The 18,686-nt window shown below is 38.9% G+C and overlaps 1 protein-coding gene across 1 annotated transcript in view; it reads left to right on the plus strand.

Moving 5' to 3' along the window:
• VPS13D (vacuolar protein sorting 13 homolog D (S. cerevisiae)) overlaps positions 1-18,686 on the plus strand; it is a 97,983-nt gene that overhangs the window by 33,943 nt on the left and 45,354 nt on the right. The window contains exons 36-57 of the mRNA XM_014941435.1: positions 308-514; positions 652-741; positions 1,721-1,861; positions 3,082-3,204; positions 3,902-3,976; positions 5,756-5,861; positions 6,171-6,323; positions 6,938-7,073; positions 7,887-7,934; positions 8,635-8,785; positions 9,425-9,635; positions 10,770-11,017; positions 12,741-12,932; positions 13,461-13,587; positions 14,513-14,655; positions 14,915-15,045; positions 15,291-15,466; positions 15,558-15,681; positions 15,925-16,160; positions 16,921-17,029; positions 17,478-17,638; positions 17,995-18,103. Coding sequence (XP_014796921.1) covers positions 308-514; positions 652-741; positions 1,721-1,861; positions 3,082-3,204; positions 3,902-3,976; positions 5,756-5,861; positions 6,171-6,323; positions 6,938-7,073; positions 7,887-7,934; positions 8,635-8,785; positions 9,425-9,635; positions 10,770-11,017; positions 12,741-12,932; positions 13,461-13,587; positions 14,513-14,655; positions 14,915-15,045; positions 15,291-15,466; positions 15,558-15,681; positions 15,925-16,160; positions 16,921-17,029; positions 17,478-17,638; positions 17,995-18,103 — 3,197 coding nt within the window. The remainder of the gene's footprint in view (positions 1-307; positions 515-651; positions 742-1,720; positions 1,862-3,081; positions 3,205-3,901; positions 3,977-5,755; positions 5,862-6,170; positions 6,324-6,937; positions 7,074-7,886; positions 7,935-8,634; positions 8,786-9,424; positions 9,636-10,769; positions 11,018-12,740; positions 12,933-13,460; positions 13,588-14,512; positions 14,656-14,914; positions 15,046-15,290; positions 15,467-15,557; positions 15,682-15,924; positions 16,161-16,920; positions 17,030-17,477; positions 17,639-17,994; positions 18,104-18,686) is intronic.

The following is an 18,686-nucleotide window of genomic DNA, read 5'->3' on the forward strand; positions in this document are numbered from 1 at the left end:
ATTCTTTAGCACTGTCATGTTTCCCACCTTATTTACAGGCACTCAAAATATTAACATAGATTTATATTATGTTGCCACTTGTTTTGCAAGCTTCAAAACACATTTCTTATTCTTAGAAAATACCAGTGTATTTATAATCTTCATCTATTTATGCTATTAAATAGGACACATTCAAGGTGCTGTTGGTGTCTTGCTATACTTTGTAAGACGAGAGAGAATTAGTTTGCTTCCATATGTTTTTTAAATAAGTACATTTCATTGAGAAAGTAGATGATGATTGGTTGGTTGGTTGGTTTTATCTATCAAGGTGACCTGAAAAAAGCAGCGAGTTGGTTATTTGAGAATGCTGAACCTTTGAAATCAGCTTCCCAGACCTCTTCGGGTCGAGGCAGCCAGGGGATTGTGCCTTTTCAGTTCGTCTCTGGAGTGGAAATAAAAGCAGAAAGTGTATGCATTTGCTTTATTGATGACTGCATGGACTGTGATGTTCCTCTTGCTGAGTTAACCTTTTCACGTGAGTGTCTTTTTTGTACCATTTCAATTTAAAAGACAAAACAAAACCTTCCATTGTTTACTTATAAGTTCACGAAATCAGGAAACTGAGTTGTTTTTCATTAGTGTAACGTTCACTTTTTTTTTTTATTTTTTCAGGTTTGAATTTTCTCCAACATTTGAGAGCCATCCCTGAAGGCTGCGCTCGTTTTACTCTCTCTGGGGATTATTACAATCGTGAGCTTTCAGGTGAAATACTGGTGGGGGGGGGGTGTTGTTTATTTAAGTTGAGGAAGACAGCCTTGTCTATTACAGCAGCCTGACATTCACCCCACATGAAATGCGTCTAAGAGACTGTGAGAGGTTGACACTCGAGATGGTGTGAGACAGCAAAGCCCAACTCCATGTTAGGGGAAGGCTGTGGAAAGTAGAGAGATTGCTGATATGAAAGTTACGTTGAAGTTTTCAAATGTAATTGCATAAAAAGGTTATCCAAGAACATGACAGCTGTGTCTGTGTTCACTTCTCTTTTTTAGTATTTGTTTTGATGCATTCGGTTTGTTACTTATTTCAGGAAGGAAAAGCATGTTGGGGGTAGGTGATTAGGCTGAAGACAGTGGATTAACATAAGACAACCATCATAATATATATTTTAGATATAAAAAAGCAAGTTTCACCTCAGCCCAGGTCAGATGCTGACAAAAGAAACAATCTAGTTTTGTGTTTTCTTTGAGGCACTAGATTTTCTGTTATAAAATTGGTGTCAACCACCTCAGGAATTATCTGTCAATAACAAGGTAGTTTTTTGTTTTTAAAAATAAGTAGGGTGATTTTTTTAAATAGCTTTTAAACTTTTGTCATTTGTGATACTGAATAGTAGGCCAAATTATGCATAATTGTGTGAAAATAATTTTCAAAACTATTTCAAAGAAGTTAGTTCCAGCTAACTTCACTATGAAGCTGTGATTGCCTTCTAGTGCTTTCCTCACAATTAAGCTACTTCTGCAAGACGCTACATCCAGTGTACGCTGGTTCCAATGGAGGAGCTACATCAACTTAGAATTAGCTGGTAAATGAAATGTGTAGGCTTACGAGTTCATCTTGAACGCAGATTGAAAGTAAAGGATTTCCTTATTAAAGTTGCATTATTAAATACTTAGGTATGTAAACAGCGTTCCAATGTGGCCTTCAAATGTGTGATCCATGTGAGGTTTCTGTTTGCTCTCAGGCTGGGAGCCGTTCATTGAGCCCTGGCCCTGCTCAGTGTCTTGGCAACAACAAGCTTGGAGCCGCCTCCACCCCTCCCGGCTGAGGCTGGAAGTGAAGGCTGAAGACCGTTTGGATATAAACATCACCTCTGTCTTCATAGGTATGTAGGAATATTCCCCGAGAGCATCACCAGACAGGCTAATTTTCACTGTGCTACAAGTGGCAGATGTTGCTAATTGAGTCCTGCTGGTGTCCCAGAGATGGAGGGAGGGAGATTTGGCACCGGTCCCTCCGTACTTCACATGATATTGTACACAGGTGTGTGTTTGGGCAGCCTGTATTTTATCTGATATTGTGAAAGTGTAAAGACATAAGCTACATATTTTAGAGGTTAGTAGGAATTATTTCTCTGGTCATGTGAATTCTATCCAATTCATATGTTATTTGAAATTTATTTTTAATCAGAAACAGGCTTTCATGTGAAGCTTTCCATACTTACAGTACTTAAAATATTTTGATAAGACCGTCATTTTTCAGTACATTGACAGGTGTAGTGGGGAGCTGCTCATTTCAGTTTTGCAGTCTCTGAAAACCTGAGCTGTCAGTTCCCACCTCAGGAAATAAAAATATTTTGTTTGTCATTAACTCAAACTTCATGTAAGCGTCTGTGTTGTGACACTGTGATTGTATGCATTTCCCAGCAATGTGGTTGCTTATTCTGTATGCAAATCTGAACAATTTGGTGGTCATAATAAAACATGTAAATGGCTGAGCTTGCAAATGTAACAGAAGAGCCTTCCTTGGTCCTTGAATATTCCTTCCTTTCTCCCGCAAGGCCTGTGGGGTTGGCAGAAAGAGGAAGCCAAGGTGGGCGGAAAAGACGCAAATCGGTGATTCTTAAGAGTTCCCATGATGCTTTTTCATACCAGTGATAATAAGTAATAAGGGTATTTTATGGTTAATACTGTGCCAGAGGACTCTGTTGCTGTCTTGACATTTACCCAGGAGTGAGCGTGTACCTCTTAAAAAGAACACAAAAACAGTATTAGAAACTCCTTCTGACATGAAACTATTTGAGGCTGATTGTCTCCTCAGAGAGAGCTCCTGCATTGCCACAGGAGGATCTTAAGAACGTGGAATTCACTGAAAGTTTTAAAAAAAAGAAATTAAGAATATAAAAACCTTTGGTTTTGAACTGTTGTGGTTTCATGAGCTGTTGTTTGTCTTAACTTACCTAAGTGGCACAGAGAAAAAGCAGTGAAGTAAAACTTCTGCCATTAAAGTAGAGTAACTTTAGTGTTACAAATTTAACATACTTTTCAATTACTTTGTTTACTGCCAGCTTGGAGACATTTACTGTCTGTGCTTGTATCCCCCCAGAACAATACACGTGCACCAAGCAGGCCTGGATGGAAGATTACTGTAAACAGGACAGAAAAGTGAATGTCATCAGTTCAGAAGACTGGATGGGCTCTTCGGTGGATCCGCCGTGCTTTGGGCAGAGTATGATACTCATTAATCACACTTTATTTGAAACAGTCCTGACATACACAGTCATCTGTCCAATGTATTGCAAACATAAGTATTTGGTCTTCACAGCATACAATGAGTTGTTAGAGATATTTGGCAAAAAAGAGAAAAATGCTATTTTCCATTCAATTCTATTCAGTTCTTTAAAAACAAAAACCTTTCTGGCTACTTAGCTTCGAGTGAGAACTTTGCACTGCTAGTTATGCTTCCCTTTTTTGTCACACTTTCTCAGTTAATGGGTGACTGTCCTGCCTAAGATGAAATAAGAGTGTTGAGTTCAGGGTTTGTGCAGTTCAGAGGTGACCTTTTTCTTTCTGTATGGCCAAAGACCTAAATGACTTGAGTTTCTGGAAAAAACTTGTTCCGTGTTATATTATGAGTATAATAATTATGTTATATGACTAATTTCCTGTTATATTAATGAAATAATTTTCTAAGTAATAGCTCTTGGTATGTGGCAGGTCCTTTCAGCTTCTTTTCTCCCAGTTATTTCTGCCAGAAATTTTAGCAATTCCAATACCGATTTAGAGTAAGCAGATGGGTAGATTGCATGATGCCCTGACTGCATGATGCCAACTGTCTGTATCATTCCTGGTGCATGATGGGGAAGAGTCTACCTGGTTTTGTGTGTTTTTTCTTACCTGCTAACTTTGTCTTTCCTGTCCGCCAGGCCTTCCTCTTGTCTACCTTAGAACTAGGAGCACAGCCAGTTTGACTAACCTAGAGCATCAGATCTATGCTAGAGGTACTGTATAGCACAGAGAGACAACAAGGGCTTTTTCTTCTTTGGAAGGCTTTTGTATATTAAATACTGTATCCTATGTGTGACTTGCACACTGATAAATATGTTGCCCCTGCAGAAAAGTTGCTGAATGGGAGGACAGAAAGGTTCTGTGAAACTGCATCTGTGGCCCCTTCAGACTGCCCTTTAGAAATATTTTCTCCGAGTGGTTGCAGACAGGTCATAGATGGGGTTTTTTTGTGAAAAAAATCAAACAAACAGCAAAAGCTCTTAATACTTATTGCTTGGCTGTTCATGGGTGTTGCAACTAAATTATTAAATGAATTGTGAAAAAAACCTTCTCGTAATGGTAGTCTGTATTTTCGGGCAGTAGTCTCAAAATGCAACTTTTACATGTTTTCTTTTGAAAATCTGGCCATAGTCCCAAAAAATTTTTCTTTAAAAGTCTCAAAAAATAAATTGGCAATAGATTAAGTGCCAGACTAAATGTTCATTTGGCTTCTGGTCTGTTATTTTGCAGAACCTGGACTAGCCAAAAAATTGTATAAAGCCAAGTTCAACACTAAAAAGATCATTTTATTTGCAGTTGGCAAAAATCAAGAGTTTTTAATTTTCAAGAATTTAATCTTCTTTTATTTGGAAAGAGCTTTCTGTGTAAGCTTTAGAGAGACCAGATTTAATCTCTACTGACAACGTAAGGTACATAGGAATTAGTTGTCATAGATTAGAAGAAAGCTGCATGTGATCTCTAACTCCCTCAGAACCTTCCCTGCCCACCCCGCGTTGCCCCTTCCTGCCCCTGTGCTTAAGTTCCTCTTGGTCAGACACTCGTTGGGGTGGGATGAACGGGACTCAGAACGTGAAGTCCTTGAATGTGGAGTGACTGCAGAGAAATGCTATGGAATAGATTTCATTTCTGTGTTACCTTTTCTTTAAGCAGCTGATTTATTGTGTGCACCTTCTTTCTTCTACTCTTGTGCTAAAAGATGCATGTATTTAGGGAGCAGCCATTTATCTTCCTTATTAAGTAAGTTACTGGAATTTGACAGGGTTTTTTTCCTGTCCAAACACAGTAAGTATTTTCACAGATACAGTGTCCTGCAGTATGGAAAATGAGAGTAACACTTGTGTGCTTGGCTGTACTGCAGGCTTGAGAAAAGTCAAACGTAGATGAAGTTTCTCCTTCTGGGGTTTTGCTGTCCCAGCATTTTCACAAAACCAGATTACCTTTGGTTACGTGCAAATTCTTTTTCATACTTTGTTTTAGTAGGCTTTAGTCTGTATAGGAAAATATTTCTGCTTGTTCAGTCTTTGAGGATAAAAGTCCCCCTTTAAAGGGGTTACTGGATAATCCTGTATTCATCACATTAAATAGAGCATAAATCTTAATTATAAGTGAATATGTGTTTAATACTTCATGAGCATTTGGATGTACATGAAAAGTTACAGATTATGATTGGGTTTTTAGTTGGGTTTTCTACATGTTAGTCATAACTGGAGGCCTAATATTTTATAACACTTGATATGAAGAAACAAAAGAACATGTAGATTAAGCTCAGTTCCTGGACAGGATGATGTAGATGAAGACTTTGTATCATTTCTGTAATAGTCACTAATTTTTTAAATGTTTTAGTAATCTGTTTTTCTTTTCTTTGATCTGGTTTTCTTTAGTTATTGGAGGTTGTGGTTCTCCAGCTGTTGTTTCTCATCCCGTATTAGCATCTGATGAGTGAGTGCTTTTCTCACAAGCATTTAGACAAATCTTTATGCTTTTTTTTATAGCTGAAATGAAGACTCCAAAACGTAGGCAGCCATTTGTCCCCTTTGCTCTAAGAAACCATACTGGATGCACTCTGTGGTTTGCTACCCTCACTACGACACCCACCCGGTAAGAACCTGTTGTGGGATCCCTTTGACAATATTTCTCTGGCTTCTCTAACATTCACCCAAACCTGATTGTTTTCTTGCAGAGAAATGTAGCAACTCCCAGCCTTTCTTAGTCAAGAGCTTTTTCTTTCACAGTGGGATAGTTATTACTAAAAGATAGAGGCCCAAGAGAATTTGAAAGCTGGTCAGATTCATTCATGATGTATATTTGTTTACTGCAGGACTTCTAGGACTGGGGCAAACTAAAGAGCACTTGTTACTTGAATTAGTGGCGTTGTGGGTTTGTAAAAGGCTGTGGTTCTCCTCACAGGGCTGCGCTGTCTCACAGTGGGAGTCCAGGTGTGGTTCCTGAGGAAAATGGGACGTTGCTGGATGATGCCCATAACATCAGTGAATGGCAAGAAGTGATCGCTGGGGAAGAGATTCCGTTTGAATTTGAAGCCAGAGGGAAACTCAGACACAGGTGAAGGGACCAGGCTGGGAGATGGGTTTTGACACACTCGTGTCTAACACACAGGATCGTAGTTGTGAGGGCAGTAGCGGATATTTTTTTAAGTCTCCTGTCCTAATGCTTTGGTTTTAAACATTTCCAACTTGGGGATAGACTGAAATTATCAGAAATTATTTAGTAAGCAGCATATGTTGCAATTAGTGCGAGCTGTTCCTAGGTGTGAGTTGGATCATTTTAAGCTTTTGGAAAGACTTAGGGGCCTCAATTAGAAATCACATGTTCTTTATTCTAAAGGACTGGGGTGGGCCTTGGTTGTTGAGCATAAGTATTATCAGTGTTAAGAACTAGAAGACTTTGTTAACAAACATGTAGCATGCTTTTATTTTTACTTATATGACATAGTTGTATGTCTGTATGTTCATTAGGGAAAGTGGAACAATCAAAGAGATATAAAATCAGGTCTATCTTTGTCTGTGAAATGGAAAAACTCTGGAGACCTGACTTTTTTTAAACACTTCAGTGAGATTCTTTATTCAGAATCCAGAGGATGTTCTTGGTTTGAAGTGTTCGGTGTTTGCACTGTATAATAATGCTTAATAGTAATTTTACTTGATCTAACCTGGTAGGAACACGCACGATCTAAGGATTCATCAGTTGCAAGTGAGGGTGAATGGCTGGGAAGAAGTCAGTCCCGTGTCTGTAGACAAAGTTGGAACATATTTCCGATACGCTGCGCCGGATAAGAACTCGTCCTCTTCTACTGTAAGTTCTGATTTTGAGTATTAGTTTTAATAGAATATATCATTTGAGAGTAATGATGTCTCCAAGCTTTTGATCTTAAAGCAGCTGCTGCATGAGATTGTCCTCTTTCCAGTTAGCTTGGATTGGGAGAGTTGGGAGGTGCTGGGTTCCGAACTGGCAGTTTCGTGCATAACAAAACCACAAACCTGGTAACGAGCAGTTCGTCTCTGCGGGGCAGCCAGAGCTTCCAGTGACAGAACTGACACATCAGTGACACTGTCATGGGCTCGTGGAGATGGAGCTTTAAATCAGCACAGCATTTCAGCAGCTATTTTTATTTCTTCTATTGCAGAAATGCTTTTCATGTGTTTAATTTACTTAAAGTAAACAACACTGGCAATTTCCTGTAAGTCTAGAGATTGTTGAAATATGTGGCTGCTCAGACAAAATATACTTGTCATGAAGGAAAAATGCAATTGTCGTAATCAGCAGGTTGGCACTTGGGGGTTGGGGCTCAGTGGTGAAAAGGATCTTGTGGATTTCGAAACTAGTTAAATTTTTGAGGCTGGCTACTGAAGATTATCGAGCACTGGAGACAGTGGAAGTTGAGATCTTTTTGATCTTCTTCCTTCAGGTTAATTTCTTTTTAAAGCAATATTACAAACAGGTTTTGCTAATACAGTTCTCATGTATTTTCCAAGCTCTGTTGAAGATGAGAAACACAAAGGGATGAAGTATTTAGTTTATTCTTCCATAGCAATGCTCTGCATTACAACTGAGAGTAATATCTTAAAAGTTTAACAACTTTGACTTTCTTGTTTACTTTTCTCCCAGCTTGGAAGCCCAATAAGTAGAACAAATATAATACATCCACAAGTCTATGTGAGTATATATTTTCATTTCTTCCATCCTTTTAGAACCTTTCCAATAGAAAGGATGCAAAAGTCAAGCAAACAAAAAACCTTTCAAATCAGAGCAAGTATTTAACATGACTTTCTGTTCCTCATCAGTGTAAATAGTTGGTTGAAGAATGGGTCTGAAATTCCAGCATGTGAGCCCATACAAAATGTGTTTTTTAGGATCGAATTGACAATGATTTTGTGTAATGTGGGAGATAAAACACCACTGTAGAAGGGCAGCTAAGAGTGAAGAAAATATGAATATTTTAAGAAAGCTCCACGTTATTTTTTTTTAGTTTTGACAGATAGAAATGATGAGTGGCTAATTATATGAGACTTGTAATTCAAACTTCATGAATGTTACAGTGATGCAACAGTGAGACAGTGTGTAAGTGTTCTTTTAGGATCTGTATTGCTCTTATTTGAACTTGCATCATTTTGAGAAAGATAATGGAGTTAGTAATGTTTAGAATTGCTTTTTTATGGTTAATTTTATTGTGTTTTGAGGAGAAGGTACAGAATTATAAATCATTATTATGAAACTCTACATACCTTAGGTGTTGCACGTGGTTGGACTCAGTTGGCAAGCTTTTACTCCAGTGGTTACTGCTTCAAAATTGGGGTGTCCCTCTTCTAGACATAATCATTACCTGAGCTTTTTAATGCTTTTAAATATCTTCCAGTTTTCTTCGTTGCCTCCAGTTCGTGTGGTATTTGAAGTGACCATGGAAGGCAGCGCTCGGAAGGTGATAACGGTGCGCTCAGCCTTGATTGTGAAGAACAAGCTGGAGACCCCAATGGAACTGAGACTGGATAGTCCTTCTGCTCCTGACAGTAAGTGCTGTGTGTTCCTTCTGTGCTGTGGGAATTGTTAGCTTCTCCCCAAGGAGATCCACCATGGACTGTAACGGTTGACAGCAAAGTAGACCTCCCTGGAGAGAAATGGGTGATGTGGGGAAAAAAATGATCAGCAAGGGAAGCTGGAGAACCCGGCAGGATTTGTGCTTACTGTTCGGGTCAGTGGGGAAAGCTGAGGCTCTGTAAAGGCTGAGTCATTTCTGTATGTAGCGTGTTGTATCTTTTAGGAATAGTCTAGGAGGTTTCAGGTGTTAGCGTGCAAAGGTGCAGTCTAGGAATGTAGTGGTATACTGATAATATACCCAAAATGCAGTGAATGAGATCTTTCTGAAATAAGCATTTTCACTAAAGCATCCACAGAAAAAGAATTTGAATTCCATCAAGTTTTTAGCCTGCTTCCAGTTTCAGATTTACACACCTACATTTGTCTGCTGCCAGATTGTTAATAGGGCTTAAAGCAACAGGTTGGTGTTTGAAACATAGATAAAATAGCTTGCGTTTTATGTTGAAACAAAACATGTTGCTTTAAAAATTTGAGACTTCCTATTTGAAAAAGCATATGTGTTTCAGTAAAGAGGCCTGTTTTGATAAGTCCGTTTTCTTCTCTGGTTGCAGAACCTGTAGTTCTTCCAGCAGTGATGCCAGGAGATTCCTTTGCTGTTCCGTTACACCTGACATCTTGGCGTTTGCAAGCCAGGCCAAAAGGAATGGGAGTCTTTTTCTGTAAAGCTCCAATTCATTGGACGAATGTTCAGAAGACAGCAGAGGTCTGCAGCAGCAAGCGAGAGTGTCATTCCATGGACTCGGAAAATAGCCGATTTTTCAGGTGATTAAGACCTAATTATTTTTCTGTAAGCTGTGTTTTTCTTCTGATAAATGAAATACCATGAAAGTAAGTAACAGGAAAGAAAATACTTAGAAAGAAAAGCTTCCGCAGTTCAATGGGATGATTTGTTTGGTCTCTTGAATAATGAGAAAGCGTTGACGTGTAACTGCTGTATTTCTGCCCCTTTGGCAGTACCTATTAGCAAATGTCTGAGCATAAGCACACTGTTAATAGAGAGTAAGCAACTGAGACTAAGCACACTATTAATATTTATTGTAAAAAAAGGAAAGGTTAGAAAGTAGGACATGGACTTAAATTATCTAGTCTGTCTCACTGAGAATAATGAGTGGTTTGCTGTAGTGTGTTCATAAATATTCTCTGTTCTGGCTGTCCTGTTCTCTGTTCTAAGCCCCAAAATGTTGCTGCTTAGTGAGGACTTAATGGAATTTTGTAGTTAACTGATATGGTGGATTTAGGGATGCTTGCAATTTAGGAAATGCTAGAATAGAGACTATGGAATTTCTTTCAGGAAATGACCTTTTCATACTATATATTTCCTGCTCTGTGCCAGTTCCATAGTTAATTTCTTAATATGCTGGTTTTGGATGTATCACAGGGAGGAAAAAAAAAAAAAAAATTAAAATGAAGTTTTACTTACTCAATTTTTTACCTTAACTAAAGTGTCAGGTGGCCAAAGGAAGGATACATCTACTGGGAAGAAGGAAACATTCAGCATTTATGTTTTAAAAACATAACTATAGTTTATTGTAGTAGTTAAAATCTCTTTTTAGTAATAGTTGATAACATGTTTCTGCGAGTTTATGGAAGTTGGTTTTAAAGTTGCTAATCTGTAAAAGCAATTTTCTGTTAGGTCTCTGAACAGACAGGGTTTTTTGAATGACTAAATTAATTCTTTAATCAAAGTCAGGAAACTCCTGTTGTCTTAATGTTAGTCATAACTACAAAATACCGTATAATCAAACTCTGAAGTGATTATGTGGAGAACAATTCTAAATGCTGTTTATCAGTCCTGAAGTTACAGCATGTTGTGGGATTTAGTGTGGTAAACAAAGACAGGGTTGAATTATTCCGTCAAGTTCATTGACTTCTTCTCACACACATCTGCCTTCACAGGTTTTGTGTGGCTATAAAGAAAGAAAACTACCCGGATTACATGCCTTCCAGCATATTCTCTGACAGCGCTAAACAGATTTTCAGGCAGCCTGGGCATACGATTTATCTCCTGCCAACAGTGGTAATCTGCAACTTGCTGCCTTGTGAACTTGAGTTCTATGTTAAAGGAATGCCAATTAGCGGGACGTTAAAACCTGGCAAAGAGGCAGCGTTGTACACAGCTGATACGTCCCAGAACATTGAGCTGGGTAAGGTTACATGGACTTAAATTATCTAGTCTGTCTCACTGAGAATAATGAGTGGTTTGCTGTAGTGTGTTCATAAATATTCTCTGTTCTGGCTGTCCTGTTCTCTGTTCTAAGCCCCAAAATGTTGCTGCTTAGTGAGGACTTAATGGAATTTTGTAGTTAACTGATATGGTGGATTTAGGGATGCTTGCAATTTAGGAAATGCTAGAATAGAGACTATGGAATTTCTTTCAGGAAATGACCTTTTCATACTATATATTTCCTGCTCTGTGCCAGTTCCATAGTTAATTTCTTAATATGCTGGTTTTGGATGTATCACAGGGAGGAAAAAAAAAAAAAAAATTAAAATGAAGTTTTACTTACTCAATTTTTTACCTTAACTAAAGTGTCAGGTGGCCAAAGGAAGGATACATCTACTGGGAAGAAGGAAACATTCAGCATTTATGTTTTAAAAACATAACTATAGTTTATTGTAGTAGTTAAAATCTCTTTTTAGTAATAGTTGATAACATGTTTCTGCGAGTTTATGGAAGTTGGTTTTAAAGTTGCTAATCTGTAAAAGCAATTTTCTGTTAGGTCTCTGAACAGACAGGGTTTTTTGAATGACTAAATTAATTCTTTAATCAAAGTCAGGAAACTCCTGTTGTCTTAATGTTAGTCATAACTACAAAATACCGTATAATCAAACTCTGAAGTGATTATGTGGAGAACAATTCTAAATGCTGTTTATCAGTCCTGAAGTTACAGCATGTTGTGGGATTTAGTGTGGTAAACAAAGACAGGGTTGAATTATTCCGTCAAGTTCATTGACTTCTTCTCACACACATCTGCCTTCACAGGTTTTGTGTGGCTATAAAGAAAGAAAACTACCCGGATTACATGCCTTCCAGCATATTCTCTGACAGCGCTAAACAGATTTTCAGGCAGCCTGGGCATACGATTTATCTCCTGCCAACAGTGGTAATCTGCAACTTGCTGCCTTGTGAACTTGAGTTCTATGTTAAAGGAATGCCAATTAGCGGGACGTTAAAACCTGGCAAAGAGGCAGCGTTGTACACAGCTGATACGTCCCAGAACATTGAGCTGGGTAAGGTTCTTTCTCAAATACCGCTTTCTGGAACTTCTCGAGGAGTAAGTACCTCAACAGAACTGTTCCTTGTGCAAGGACCTATGGCTCATGAATGGAAAAGAGCTTCTTATAGTTATTAATGAAGTGCACGCATCCAAATAAACACTAATATTGCTGTCACTCCCCCAGATCTGTCAGCTCTCTTGGGTCTGTTCCTTATTTGGCTCTTTTCTCATTTTCCTGAGAGTGGAAACGGTAGAAACTGGAGAGAGCAGTGATAAAGGAGGGAATAAATCATAAAAGTTCCCAGTGTTTTGGGTGGGTTTGCTGTTTTCTTTCTGACAGACAAAGTTGATGTCCAAAGTATGTATGGAATTATTCAACACTGGTGGGACTTCTGATGCCTAAAGCAGTAATAACCCTAAGCAGGGTTTTTTAACAACATTTTTTGCTGCTTGTGACTTAAACTGAGGCATTTCTTTATGAGGTCACAGGTTACTGCCTGGACAGATTTAAAAATTTATGTGGGTAAGGTATATGAAATGTTCAGCAAAATCAAGCCATGTGAAAGCCCAACCTATGTGCTTGTCAGAAACCAATGTTTCTGTGGGGGTGACGTTTGGTTTTATTTCATTTGTTTGTTTGTTTTTGTAGGGATATTACTAGAAAACTTCCCGACGTGTAAAGAGCTGTTGATTCCTCCTGGGACACAAAACTATATGGTGCGGATGCGGTTGTATGATGTCAACAAACGGCAGCTAAATCTGACCATAAGGATTGTATGTCGTGCTGAAGGTTCTTTAAAAATACTAATTTTAGCACCATATTGGTTAATCAACAAAACAGGTAAGTTTACAGTATTTTCTTTCATAGCTGTAATCATGAACTGGGAAATAAAGATTTCATGCAGTGTTTTGATTTGCTGTCTGGCCAAAGAGAGCTTTTAAACACTATTTAAGAGGAATTAAAGTTGCAGGATTTGTTAAAAAAATTTTTTTATAGTGCCAACAGCTATTGGTTGATGAACGTTACAGCAGATAACGTAGGCATCTTAGTTGCTGTGTTTCAAACACGAGCTATTGTACCTCTGAATAAATCAACATAGATTAGATCACTGTTAAAATTGTGGTTTTTAAAGACTGAAATGCCTTGAGAAAGCAACAGGGCTACGTTGCAGTTATTCTACATTAACATCCACGGGCACTTACAGAGCAACAGGAACTTGTTTTCTGCTTGAACCCGACTAATGACTGATACTACAACTGAAATATTTTGGGTTGTTCCTTGAATTGAGTTAGTTTTTTACCCTTCTAATTTTAGTTTGTGCAAAGGTGAAGTGTAGTTGGACACACCGTTTTTTGTGTTTATTTAAAGGATTACCACTTATCTTCAGACAAGATAACGCAAAAACAGATGCTGCGGGTCAGCTTGAAGAGCACGAGCTCGCGAGAAGCCTCAGCCCACTTCTGTTCTGTTACGCTGATAAAGAGCAGCCAAACCTGTAAGTAATACCCCAGGAAGAGCCTTACAAAGTATGAAAGTCATTTGCAGAGGGTTGGTAGTGATATATTAGTATGAATATCATCTAGGAAGAGTCTTTCCCTATTAAGATGACCTGTTAAGTTATTAGGTTTTTAAATACTAAAATAAGCATATTGGATCTTTAGACGTTTCATTCTGAAAACTCCTTGGTTGGCTAATCCTTTGTGTCTACAGGCAGCTTTGGTTTGACTTTGCATGTTTTGAACTTGTACATCTTTGGTAAGAAAGTCAAAAACCTTTTTGAAGAGACTTACCGAGTTGTATAAATGACTTTGTTACCACTAAAAAAAAATCCCACTCCAAACCTCTAATCCTAAATTGTGAGTGTTAGTAGAGAAGCAGCAGCAGTCACTCAGCAGGAAGTCCTCATGCCGCAGAGCTGTTGCGATTCCAATGTAAAAGGAAATGGCAGGATTTTGGAAAGGAAATTTTTCAGCTACTTTAACTGGCATCAAGTAGAGAACATGCTTTTCCCATGAAAATTAGAAATAAGAATGTTATTTAAAATAACTTATCTGAAACGTTCTGGGATTTTTGCTCAAATGAACAACAGTTACATTTATCACAAAAATTTATTCCAATGGTTTTTTTAATTTTTCTTTTAGAGAAAAAAGACACACAAATGTTCTTGTGGTTAATCAGTCTGAAAACTACCAAGCCCTTTACAAAAAATGGTCACTGAATCTTGACCAGTATGTTAAAAGCCCTTATGGCAGAAATGCAGAATGAATTACTCAAGAAGAGACTTATCGTGGCTTCTAATGCTTTTATATTAAAACACAGGTGGTTTTTTTTGTGTCTGGGTATGTGTTTGACTATCAGCACCGTGTTGATATCTGAGCCTTCACTTAAAGGAGTAAATCTTTGTGTTTTCCATGCTGTAGATGTACGATGCGGGTTGGAAGAGGAATCCATCCCGAAGGAATGCCGGGCTGGTGCCAGGGCTTCTCCCTGGATGGTGGAAGTGGTGTCAGAGCCCTTAAGGTGATCCAGCACGGAAACCGGCCAGGCCTCATTTATAACATCGGTATGTGTCCATAGGAACATTTGAGAAATACCATAGAATGGTCTCTAAATTGTACTTGAGAAACAGAGGGTAACAGATGACATAAAATTGTATTTACTGTTTAAAACAATGGTTCGAATCTACTCAGTGGTATGGCAGAAACAGCACATCTCAGGAACCCGAGAAAAAGAACTTCTGTTATGTGAAATATGTTGTGGCAGATGTCTTTTGTTTTCTTTTGTAAATAATAGCTTTGTTTTTAACTTGTTTTTATTGCTAGGTATTGATGTTAAGAAAGGCAGAGGCCGTTACGTTGACACGTGCATGGTGACGTTTGCCCCCCGGTACCTGTTGGACAACAGATCCACCCACAAGCTGGCCTTTGTTCAGCGGGAATTCGCCAGAGGCCGGGTAAGATGCTTCCTTTTTGTTACTTGTTACTGCAATACCTGTAGATAGTTACAGCATCTTCTAACCAAAAAGAGCATAAAAATTAGACTTGAAAGTATTGTTGGCTGGTTATGAGATCTTTTGCATTACTCTAATACCAGCATCCACCTAACAATAATTCCTGTGTTCGTATTGGAGAGGTATATAGATAAATACTGTATTTCCCAGTACCTATAGGATATGTATTTAGCAATTTCTATTCCTAGGGAGCGTCCAACCCCGATGGCTACATCTCCACGCTCCCTGGTTCCAGCGTCGTGTTCCACTGGCCACGGAACGACTACGATCAGCTGTTGTGTGTGAGACTCATGGATGTCCCGAACTGCATTTGGTCTGGGGGCTTTGAGGTCAACAAAAATAACTCATTCCATATTAATATGAGGTAGTTATTGTATATAATCTTCTGTAGCAACTGTTTAACACTGTGGGTAACGCAGATGAGAAACCTCTTCCGCTCATTTGTTCTCATTCAGGGACACTCTGGGAAAATGTTACTTCTTAAGAGTAGAAATTACTCTTCAGGGAGCCACGTACCACATCGCCTTCAGTGACACAGACCAGCTACCGCCACCTTTCCGCATAGACAACTTCTCCAAGGTAAAAGAGCAAAACGGCACTTTTTATTTTTTAGTGAAAAAAAGAAAAGTAGGATTTCTTTTATATATATTACAAGAGGGAGCTGATTCTCTTGTGTAATGAAATAAAATGGAAGTGTGTGTAGCAGGACATGTTTGTATATGATAATTGTAATTTTCTGAAGTTCTAGTAAAAATCGGTAGTACTGAACTACTTCATCTTGGTCAAGTAACTGAACTAAATCCTCTTTCATGACTGTTACAGGTCCCAGTGGTTTTCAATCAGCACGGCGTGGTGGAGCCAAGGCTGTACACCGAGGTGAAGCCCATGACCTCTCTGGATTACGCGTGGGATGAACCTGCTCTGCCGCCCTTCATAACGCTGACGGTCAAAGGGGCAGGCTCCTCCGAAATCACCTGTAGCATGAACGACCTGCAGGACAGCAAGCAGCTCTACTATGAGAACTTCATTTATATTGCTGCTACATACACTTTCTCAGGGTAACTCTTTATATATTAGATGAAAATATTTTGAATGTTCGTGCTGTTCTTTAGGCTTTACGTTAATATATAATTTTAATGGCTAAAGCTTTTTCAAATGCAGCTTAACTTCTGTCAGCATTGTACTAGCAGAGGAAATGCCAGGACTCGGAAGCTGAGGGTGGCAGTCAGTAAGCTGTGTGTCTTACCCTGTTTGGTCGTGGTCACCTGGCTATATACGTGCAGAATGCCATTCTTTATTTTGTCACATAGTGAGAAAGATTTAGCATGTAACATCTGCTGTGACCCCACTGTCTGATCTTAGAAGATCTGGCAGGTTTAAGGTCACACCTCGGGGCTCAAGAATTTTGTGGATTAAGAAAACTTGATGACAGGACGTACGTATTTATGACGTGCCTGTGAATTTTAGACTTGCACCGGTTTATATGCTGTTGAAATCAGCTATGGGAGATTGGTACATGCTTTGTTACTTTCCTCAATATAAGATGGAGAATTTTCTTTGGAACTCATCTGCTTTGTCTGTGAGGTTCCTAGTCCCAGTGAGAAATCAAAGACCCTTTTAAGAACGCGCTCAAATTAGCACCTTAAACTGGTAATTCCAAAAATAACAATAGGGGAATAAACCCAATGTGTATTTTTGTCTGGTTGGCAATATTGGTTGCATAAGTTTCCTTGACTGGATTTCGGTACAGATCTGATTTGGTTTACAGAAAAAGCAGCTACTCTGAATAAACACGATGATGTTTTCTTGGTGTTGCAGTTCACAGGAGCCAAGTGCAAGACCAGTTGCTTCGAACAAGGATGTAGCATATGCAGAGCTTGTCCTTGATGTTTCTCCAAAGACTCAGCGAGTTATACTGAAAAAGAAGGTACCAAGACACATTTGGTTTTATTAAAATGCTGTTGCTTTGTGCTGAAGTGAAATCTCATGCTGGGAGAAGGAAAAAATAAAACCGGTTTCATGGTAACTTCTAAAGGGTGGAGACAGACTCCATTGAAAGCAACAGGTTATTGCAGTTCAGGTTGCTTGAATTCTGTCACTTTTATGGGGGTGACAGGAAAGGGAATTGGAGTAAAAGTAGTACAGAGCCTTGTAAACACTTCTAAGACAACCAAGTGCTGTAGTTGTACATTGGGTGTTCTCATGAAGTTACAAGGCAGGGCATACAAACTGGTTTACAATTCATGGAGCTCTAAAGTTAAATATATACAAGTCATTCCAAGGATTATAATTCAAAGCATCTGATAGTAAACCAGAACAGAAATACTTGCTTTGTACTGCCATGTTCATTTAAATGTTGAATTTTTGTGCAACAGGAGCCAGGAAAGCGATCCCAACTTTGGAGGATGACAGGCACAGGAATGCTTTGCCATGAAGGTTCTTCAGTTCCTCACAACCCCCAAAAACCTTCTCCTCGCTCTGCGGACTCGTGTATGATTTTAGATATTGCAGGCCTGGCAGCTGTCACAGATAACAGGTATTGACATACAATTTCTGGGGAAACTGATGTAGATTCTAAGCGTGACTTTGAAAGCATCTGAACATGATGTTCTCTGAATAAGGAAAGAAATTACTCTGAGGGCATGTGGAAGAGCTAGATTTTAGCCGTCTCCGTGAACAGACCTCACAATCACTTTTGTGACTTAGAAATATTTTTAAAAGCATGGCTGATGTGTTCTCAGCAGCAGGTTGTCAAAAGAGCACTTCAGAAGTGAGATTAGGAAAGCGGACTTGAACAAAATTAGAGTAGATGTTTGCCATTAACCCTTCCCAAGAGCAAAGCTGAGAAGTTGGCATCCTCTGAGCGTTGGGTACGTGCCCATTCTGTTGCAGGTACGAGCCCCTGATGCTGAGAAAGCCCGACCGACGGCGCAGCACCACCCAGACGTGGAGCTTCCGTGACGGCAAGTTGACCTGTGGCATCCTTGGACTGGTTGTCCAGGTCAGAACTGGTTGTGTGTTGAACTTGTTTTGCCTGTTGCTGACATAGATGACAGAGTCATTTGGGCTTAGTGTTGAAGTGAACTAAAAGCTTTGAGGCCAAAGTTCAGAAAACAGAGGAAACCAGACTTGTGCAAACAGTGTGTGTGGTTTAAATTAGTGTTTGAATGTTCTTATCAATTTCAAATAATTAAACCACTAATTCAAAAGTAAATAGTTAGAAAATGAGCAGTACATCATTGTTAAAATGTACAGTATAGTGGTAAACAGGGCCTTGATATTCTCTCACACACCAAATATGACAGTGCTGGAGATTGTGTCAATTAGGATCACTGATGAAAGTCAAGATTTGTGTATAACCCTTCCCACAGCCCTTCCCACAATCATGGTCCTAACATTTTAGTAGTAAGATTTTTAAAAGCATTTTGAAGCGTTTGCTTTCTTTGTGTTCCAGGAAATCTGACCTGCAGACAGCTCACACTTGCAAACTATTTGATAATTCTGCCTGCTGATGTTAGAATTTGCAGGCACAGAAATATGGATTGCTTTCACAAATTCTAGAATTAAATGTCAAAAGAATTTTT

The sequence above is a fragment of the Calidris pugnax genome, unplaced genomic scaffold (assembly GCF_001431845.1).
Source record: "Calidris pugnax isolate Ruff unplaced genomic scaffold, ASM143184v1 scaffold82, whole genome shotgun sequence".
Classification (NCBI taxonomy): Eukaryota; Metazoa; Chordata; class Aves; order Charadriiformes; family Scolopacidae; genus Calidris; species Calidris pugnax.